Source organism: Kryptolebias marmoratus, linkage group LG7 (genome assembly GCF_001649575.2).
Source record: "Kryptolebias marmoratus isolate JLee-2015 linkage group LG7, ASM164957v2, whole genome shotgun sequence".
In the NCBI taxonomy this organism is placed as follows: domain Eukaryota; kingdom Metazoa; phylum Chordata; class Actinopteri; order Cyprinodontiformes; family Rivulidae; genus Kryptolebias; species Kryptolebias marmoratus.
In genome coordinates this window covers 24328887-24338405 of record NC_051436.1, presented here as the reverse complement: position 1 = coordinate 24338405, position 9519 = coordinate 24328887, and the positions used below count along the sequence as shown (strand labels likewise).

Below are 9519 nucleotides of genomic sequence, written 5' to 3'. Positions count from 1 at the left end.
TGTTTGCGCTTATGCGCCCAACAGCAGTTCAGAATACCCACCCTTTTTGGAGTCCTTGGAAGGGTTACTGGAGGGTGCCCCTCCTGGAGACTCCCTTGTTCTGCTGGGGGACTTCAACGCTCACGTGGGCAATGACAGTGAGACCTGGAGGGGTGTGGTTGGGAGGAACGGCCCCCCTGATCTGAACCCGAACGGTGTTTTTTATTATTATTTTATTTATTTTTGGTAAGGCTTTATTTATGGTATAAGCTACAAGCAAAGCAAGGAGCTGACATTGGATGGGAGTCTTTTATGATCATTTGCAAGTGCAGTGAGTGTCAGAAGCTAGTTGTAGTACATCTGTTGTAGCCTAGGGTTACTTCTAGCAGGAATGTCATATTATTTCTGCCAAAATAACTATCGAATTTGAAAATGGCAATATAAAAGTCTATAAAATAGTGTTATTATTAACAGCTCTGAAAGTTTTTAAGATAGTAGATCTTGAAATCCTGGTAGTAGAGCCAAGATAAAAACTCATTTTTTGTCCTGGCTCATTCAGACCAGCCATTTCACCCAATTTCCCATTCAGCGATATATCAACAAAAGATGAGATATTAATAGTTTACAATATTCTTACAGAACCCCACTCCAAAACATCTGAACTCCTCTTAAACTCTGAGTGAATTATGCTAGCAGCCACTTTCCAGACGCAAATGTCAACAAATGAATTTGAAGTTTGGAGATGGTATACCACTAAGGGTTGAGGGGTGGAGGTAGTTCAAGCTTGCAAAGGATGTTGTTTTAAAATAGACATACATTTATTTTTAACCATATTATATAGTTTTATTCAGTATATAGTTTTTCTAGTGATATATTGAGTGAGAAAATTGTTTTGCCTGTAGGATTTTTGCCTTTACCTAAATGTTGGATAAATTATTTATCAAAAAAGCCAGTCAGACCAGCAGCAGATTCAGTTGAGACTGTTTAATTGTTCAAGGTGTCCAAAGCATCACATACAGTGTACATGCCCTATACAATGCCAGATGAATGAACCTGCACTTTACAACATTTCAGTGTTTTATACATTGCTCACAGACATACTAGTTTCTTATCTGGTCCTCCAGCTATCCTGTGTGTGGAATTGTTAAGTCTCTTGTGTTAGGTGAAAGTACTAACAGTTCTTCGCTCTTTTGCTCACAGTTTCCCATAACAATTCATTTTGATGCACAGACTGAGTATACCCTTAATAATAGTCATAACACTAAGAACACTAAATAAATCATAATAATAATTTTAGTATCTCTAACACTAAATGATCTACAGAAAGGATGTACAACTAATTTAAGGCACAAAAATATCAAGAACAAAGGTAAATGAACACAAGGCATGTATCAGTTTTGCATTTCAAACATTTTCCTAGCAGGACATTAACTTAGTATTTGTATACTTCAAGTCCTAATAGTCAACAAATCTGTATGCACAAACTTTCTGCTCATTTGATAAATTTATGATCTAAACAGAAATGTAACAACAGTTTGTGTTCATGAAAATCTTTGTAACTTTTTATCTGAAGTTATTCTTTTTTTTTACTTTTCAACAAACAATACACATAAATGTGCTTTTTTTGAAATTTTTAAAATTATTTAACTTTTATGTTGTATTTTTTTCCAACCTAGAAAAAGAACAATTTTAACTAGAAGCACTCAGAGAGCACAAACCTCCACCAAGGCCATAGTGTATTTTAAAAATAGTCTGGTCTGGATCCAGATTACCACCAAAATTGATTCAATTGTATCCTGTGACAACCTGAACATTTCCTGAAAATTTCATCAAAATCTTGGGAACAGACAAACAAACAAGCCAACACTACCAAAAACAAAACCTCCTTGGTGGAGGTAATAAATCACTAAAAATCCTAAATAATATTTGTGGATATTAGCTAACATTCATGCCCAATGATGAATGTATGCAAACTTCTCTCCACAACTGTATAGGTGACCACTGTGCAAATTAAAATGTCTGGCCATTTTGACGGGCCTCTTAACAAATATTGTATGAAAACCCTATTAATTAACCTGTAAATCTTTTGTGTTCACATGTAAATTCAGTAAATTTATTTTAAAACCATATAACGAATGAAACTATTATATCAGAAGACTGTTAATTATTTTCTGACAGTTTTCATTTTTTATGTTTCTGTTATTTTCTTTTAGGCTCCTTGTGTGTTTAGCTCAGTAATCTGTATTCTCCCCTTTGCCATCAGGTAATTCCTCCCCTCAGTACCTTTCAATAGTTAACCTGCCACACCCATATGCACCTGTACCCAGTTACCTGTTAGTCACCTGTCTCCAATCTTCTCATCAACCACTGTCCATTTAGCCTGTCTTCCTTAATTTCCCTGCAGTGGATCACTGTTATATCCATGCACTGTTTCTTGTGGGCCATAAGGTTTCTTCAATGAGTCTAGTTAGGTTTTTGTTGTCACAACAGGTTTTCTTTTGTTTTTAGTAAATTTGAGCTCTGTATGTCAGTCTGCTTTCCTAGGTCCAAATCTGCAAAATGTTATAGAGTCCATAACGAGTGTCTTTTATTTTGCTATTTGCAAATGCTGGCTTGTAATAAAGAAGACATGTGGCAATACATATTGTATCTGTGCTCACAAGCATTAATAATTTGATTGAAATATTCTCGTACTCAACCATGCTGAGTCTGTTCATTTGCTTAGACAATTGTTTACACAATCAAAATGCCTAAAAAATTAATGCTTACATTTACACACAATTAATAGTTCAAATGCAACATGGTGAAAAACACTAAGTGGGCATTCTATTATTGGGTGTTGTAATGTGCAAAATACCATATGAACACAGTTGTTTTGTCGACTATGATCGCCTCGATCTTGCAAAATCAAAGACTCACTGCCCACTGAGCATTCTCAGCTGGAGGCCCAGGTCTGTCTGAAAATGTGCCCTTTATCTTAAATACACTCTTGAAGGCATGCAAACACATTTATTCACTATTCATGCCCACACATTGTAATACATTGTCTCATTGGTTTTCTCAGTCTTACTTTTACTGGGAAAGATGTGTGTGTGAAACATGCTCACTTCCACTCTGACTCCTCCACCTATCCTTGTAGAAATTTATGAGGTGCTAAATAATTAAGTATTAGAGGTAAATGGAGAGTACAGCTCGTAATTCAGCGCAGACTTGGATGTAAGGGTGTAAATATTAAAGCTTCCGTTTATCTACTTGAGTTTATTTGAAACAAAAGTTGTGTATAGGCACTTCTGCTTGCAAACATTTTATTCCAAGTCTGAACAATAATATAAATTAGTCCAGTGCAGGGAGAACTGCTGAGAGGATGGTTGGCGAAAGCATGAAAGGTGTAAATGAATTAGAAAGACGTAAAACCATAACAAGTGATAAGACATAAAAGAAAGACATGAAGGAATTGCAGAAGTTTAAAAAAGGCAAAGAAAAGTTTATTATTGACCGCTGCCGAAAAGTTGGACAGCAATTTTAGTGAGTAATGAGTAGTGAGAATACTGAGTAGTGAGAAGTGTGTTACCAAATTATATCATGGACCACTCAACAAATTTTAATGACACTTACAGAAATTAATCATTGAATGTATGTCTACAACCCCATTCAAGATGGGCTACCATAGGCAACTCAACTTAGAAACACAAAATTGGCTTTAACGCTAATATGTGGTGTGGTAGGAGCTGAGATTCAACACATATTTAAGTGCTAAATATTGTATTTTCCGGACCATAAGGCGCACTTAAAAGCCTTCTATTTTCTTAAAAAATGACAGTGCGCCTTAAAATCTGGAGTGCCTTTATATATGTAAGAAGTTGTAATGTTTTAGTATGACTTTGGTAAACAACAAAGCCGCACCGCTTGCAGCATTAAGGCTAAGTTATATTTGCGCCTTGTAGTGTCGCACAGGGCTCCGCGCATGGCGCACGGTGTAGGCGTTTATACCTGACGTTTACGTCGGTGCAGTATTCCTCCGTGAGTTTTGAACCGTTTGATTATCTTTGAGATCTCTCATAGTGGGATCATATAAATGCTGATACAGGCAAATCCGCTGTTCTAGAGCACTGAAATCATCCATTGTGAATGGAGCCCGGCATGCGCAGTCCACACAAAGTTACAAAAATTCGTAGGTGCAAGACCACGTGCCTTATAGATCGGTATGCTTCATATTTGACAAAAGTTCGAAAATGGACCATTCATCGACAGTATCCTGTCTTTAACATTTTGCCATTCACTATTTGGAGTCAAATGTCTGTTAGCAAATATCTAATGAGCCACTGGGTAGATTTTAATGAAACTTTCAGGAAATTAAAGGCTCAATGTTTCTTGAAGGAATACATATAGCCCACCTTGTGGGCCACGGTGTTGGTATAGACAAACTGTGACTGGCATAGTGTCAGGATTCAAGACTTTCTCGGTGAGCAGTTCGGGGTCAGACAGACACGGGAGACCAAAGTTACGAGAAGTGAATTTATTTACAGTGAGATAATCGTGAGAGAATGATCGGGAGCCAAGACCTGAAAGCAGAGAGCGTAATGAGACGGACGTTCCTCCAGAGGTAAACAGGTAGGTATTAACGTTTGTGCTTTTTCAGGTGAAAGGTCCTTACGGTGAGAGAGGCAGCACACAGCACGGAGGTAGGACGAAGAGATGAGTACTTCCTGGTAAAGATATTGGCAGGTTTCTCCAGGGGCAACAGGTAGGTTCCTTTCCAGGCAGGCAGACAGGTTCAGGCAGAGCAGGTATGTCGTTTTAACTCCACAGCGGGTTCTCCAACAAATCAGACCAAACTGGATCTTCAACAGGTAGGTAATCCTGAGAAAGTGCACAACACAAAGGGAACACTTAGAAAAGTCTTCACAGACACAAGAAGTTTTACTAAGGCTTGGCACTTTACCACGAAGGCAAAAACAATGCTCCAGCGCTGGTCTGGTTCCCACTGCAGCCTTAAGTACACAGGTGCCTGACGAGCCTGATCTGCTGCAGGTGTGGAGGGCGTGGAAAAGGTGCTGCCAATCAATGGCCAGAACGGCCCACCAGGAAGTAACAGCAAAAAATCCCAAATCCTCACACATAGAAGTGCAATATTAGAACACCGCTCGGGTTCAGATAAGAGAGGGCGTTCCTGCCCCTCACTGATTATGCCGTCATTACCCACGTGGACACTGAAATGTCCCAGCAGAATAATGGAGTCCTCAGCTGGTGCACCTTCCAGGACCCCCACTAAGGACTCCAAGAATGCTAGGTACTCTGAACTACAGTTTGGCACATAGGCACAAATAATAGCTGAGAGTCATTCGCATAGCTTGATATTTTGAATAATTGTTACTTTCAAGGTTTGACCAAAATATCTAACTCACTGTCTCAAGATTGTATGATATATATATATATATATATATATATATATATATAATCTTAAATTAATCCACTAAAATAATTTCTCCCTTTCTTTCTGTTTGTTGTCTCCTCAGCTCAAGCTGGTCATCAACACTGATCTTGGAACTCTCCCCTGGATAAACAACAACCAAACACAAACACAATGTTTGATTCTGAATGCTGGAATTGAAAAAGCTTCAGGCCCTTTTGGCAAACTAACTAGCAGTAATTGGGTGAGCACTGGAAGTGAAGCAACAAGCTATGGATATGAGGGATCCAATTTCCAGCTCTAAAGTAGGAACTATTAAACTCTGTTCCATCAGGCGGGAGATGTGGCTGATAACCAAACCAGCAACTTGAGACAGCCTTACTCAGTGCATACCTCAGAATCTCTTTTTCTAATGGCTTCTTGGCAGGAAATGGGAAGCTCAAACCACAAACCACAATTTGGAGCTATATACCGCTAGCAAGACTTTACTTCAGTGTATTATAATATCCTCTCTATTCTCTACTTCCATTTTCTTATCAGTCAGATTTCTCTTGGCCAGTTGTGTCAAATTTTCTCTAAAATATCCTTCAATGCTGAGCACATTTTTTTCCACCACTGTTATGTTGCATCTTCTGATGAGGAAGGTGTATTAAAACCAAAGGAAACCATCATCTTTCAATATTAAAAACAGTGTCCATTTCTCTGTGGAATGGGGGCCCCAGCAAGGGCTCTTCTGAGTGGATTTGGCACCACCACCTCCTCCCTAGAGGTTGGTGGTCGGATAGGCTGGCCAAGCAACAACCCCCTGGATCTTAATCAAACCCTGCCATGGGGAATAGGAGGCAGCAGTGGAGTTGGAGTTGCAGCCACCATGAGTGCAGGTTTGGAAAATGCAACCATAAAGGATTCTTTCAACAAGACCATGATCAAAGAGAAAAACTGGCCAGCATTGCTGATACTCATCATCATCGCGCTAACAGTTGGTGGGAACATACTCGTGATTCTGGCAGTGTCACTGGAGAAGAAGCTTCAAAATGCAACCAACTTCTTTCTGAGATCACTGGCAGTAGCAGACATGCTCGTAGGCATTTTGGTCATGCCAATATCCCTCATCAACATCCTCTATGGTGAGTCATGAATGCACAAAAAACATCTGTATCTGTATAATTAAACATTGGTTCCTCTTTATCACCTGCTGGCAAAGACAAACTAAATAATGTTATTTCCTGTGTTTTGTCTATGCAGTTAGGAAATGCCTCTTGAAACAGTTTTTAATGAATCATGCAGAAAGTAATTATTGAGTTATCATCTACAGCTAATTAACTTTTAGTCAGGTTTAAGATGGCCACCACACCAAAGCTATCTTAACACATAATGGGCTAATTTTACAAATATTGAGCTAAGAATTGGTATGGCAGAATCTGAGCATTGTCCCCAACACCAATTTCAAGTGCAACACATTGCACATTGGTAACACATCTTTGCTGAAAACCTTTGGCATTAACATCTCATGAACCACTTAACAGATTTCAATTCATTTCAAACGAAAGAAATTATTGTCTGTACTATTATAACCTATATCCCTTTGGAGTCAACCCAATTCAAGATGGCTAACTGAACATATCCTACAAAACAATGTCTATATCTCAATTAATTTTAGATACTGAGCTAAAATTTGATGTGGTCATAGCTGACAGTCATTTACAACATATGCTCCAAATGCTAAAAAGATTATATGACATATCACGATGTTGCATGAGTTTGCACATAATTTTACTTTCAAGGTTTGACCAAACTCCAACATTACTCAACATAAGATGAACTTGAACATGAAACACTGGAACTGCTTGTAAGATGGTGGGTGATATGCATTTCTTTAAGGAATTCTAATCCTTTAATGTTGTATTTGTTTCTCATTAAAAGAGGAGCATATTAAAGACGTGAGCACATTTTTTTTGACATGGTCAATAAGGACAGTGCATAGTATGGTGTAGTGAATAGCGTGAATAGTGTGGTGATTTGGCTTTTTCTGGGTTTTGTTTTAGTTCTCTGGTTTGTGTTTTGGTCTTGTTTTCTATTTTTAGTTATCTGGTTTTTGTTTTCTTCTTGGTTCTGTCCTCCTTGTGTTTGTGTTCTCATTTCCACTCTTCCCCAGTCATTTATTTGTCTGTTAGCCACGCCCATCTTCACCTGTCCCGAATAAGTAATCATTCCACCTGTTCCCACTCACCTCGTTATCCCCAGTCTTTAAAACCCGGTCATTTCTCTCCATACCTCGCTGGTCCATTGTCTAAGGTTTGTCTGATGTTGTTAGTTTCTGTCCTGCACGTTCCTGTTTCTTGTTCCTGTTTATGCTCCTGTGTTTGCTCCTGTTTTTGCTCCTGTTTTGGTTGGTTTTTGATTTAGTTTTTATCTTATTAGTTTGCTGCCTCGACAGCTTTTGTTTTCATTTTTGTTATTAGTTTAATAAATTAGTTTTTTTGTTCCTTTAATTATGAGTCTGCGTTCTGGGTTCGCCTCCGTCTTCACCACCTTTCCTGACAAATAGTCCACTGATCTGATTTAAATTACCTTCAAACATCAAGAACTGAAGAAAAGGCAGTTGTCTAAAATTATTTGACACAGTATGCTAAATATTTTATTTTGTCAAAGCACATAGATGGTAATTTTGGGGGATTTTCTGTGGTGGCAAATACCTTTTTGTTTGTGTGTTTTCCATAATAGGGCTTTTTCAGGAATCTTGTTGTCACCTGCTGTAAGCAATAACATTCTTGTCCATGTCTGTATATATATTTGTGTGTCTCTGTGTTACCAAAATATCATGAACCACTGCACAAATTTTAATGAAACACACATAAATGAATCTCTGGATGTATATATACCACAAATTATCTCTAGAGTCAACCCAATTTAAGATGTTCAATCAACCTTAGAAAACACAAAAATTCTACCAGTTTTTTTAACCTAAAGTTAAATAAACAATATTTAGTGTTTTAGTCAATAATTTCTGAAGTTGATTATTTGTGGGATGGAGTTCATGATGTGCACTGTGTCATGGCTGGCCAAGAACTCTGCTACTGTCCGGTTGTTTACTAGTGGAAATGGAAGAAAAAGCTTTTTTGAACATGAAGAAATGCCGGAAGACTTTGCGGGAGTAATGGATATCCATTCATACCGGTATGAACCTGAACAGACATCTGGATCTCTGGAATCAGATGAAAACTTTTCAGATTTGGATTCTGATGATCACCAGGACCGTCATGTCTGACAAAACAATGCACATAATGATCAAGCTGGGAACGTGGAACAGTGACAACTGATTACCCGTTGTCATAACATCAGTACACAACACTGCAACACTGCAAGTTAACATAAAGGCGGCAGGAGAGAGCTAACTTTGCTAATCTGATGCCAAGTCGAAGCTAACCGGATGCTAACTTGGAAACAATGTGAGCACGCCTCAGATTATGAATTCTCACAACAGAGAAAACTAATCAACAGCAGGTTCAGACTGTGACTCTTGTTTAATCACACATGGATTGTTTATATTTTTTCATCAGTAACAAACTGCTCTGAATCACAAGCTGATCTCAGGCTGTCGGCCTGTAAGCAGCTCATACCTTTTAATGACAGCGCACATTCAAGTCATGTTGGAAGTAAAACTTCCTGTTTCTTGTCTCCTTCTCTGTGGCGATGTCCTCTTCCACATTTGACTTTCTTTTAAAATTAAAAATAGAACTGGTGCTGGCAAAAGGTCCTGGTTTTTGTCGTGAAGCCAGTCCACCGCAGTAACGAGGGTCGGAGTGGTGCTTCCTTTGATGTGATCCAAACTTAAGTTCTGATAGTAATTCCCACATTGAAGCTTATGGATCCAAATCTGAGGAAGGTGTTTATCTTTCTGGAAGCCAAACATTTTAACTCCAGTGGTATTTTCTGGCTGGTTTGAAGAATTATTTCCAACAAATTGAGCTATATTGAACTAAATATTGCACTGGTATTCATCCACTCACTGGTGAATGGCTGAACCTCAGCGGCTCAGTGGACATCAGACTTCCCGGGTGGTCACAGAAAAAGCCGAAAACAATGAGTGGAATCTTCAATATTCAGAATTAACTAAAAAAAAAAAAAAA

General features: G+C 38.4%; 1 protein-coding gene across 1 annotated transcript in view; it reads left to right on the top strand.

Annotated features, from left to right (window-relative positions):
* The window catches only part of htr2cl1 (5-hydroxytryptamine (serotonin) receptor 2C, G protein-coupled-like 1), a 377534-nt gene that overhangs the window by 277194 nt on the left and 90821 nt on the right, over nucleotides 1-9519 (top strand). The window contains exon 4 of the mRNA XM_037976347.1: nucleotides 5496-6516. Coding sequence (XP_037832275.1) covers nucleotides 6099-6516 — 418 coding nt within the window. The 5' untranslated portion in view covers nucleotides 5496-6098. The remainder of the gene's footprint in view (nucleotides 1-5495; nucleotides 6517-9519) is intronic.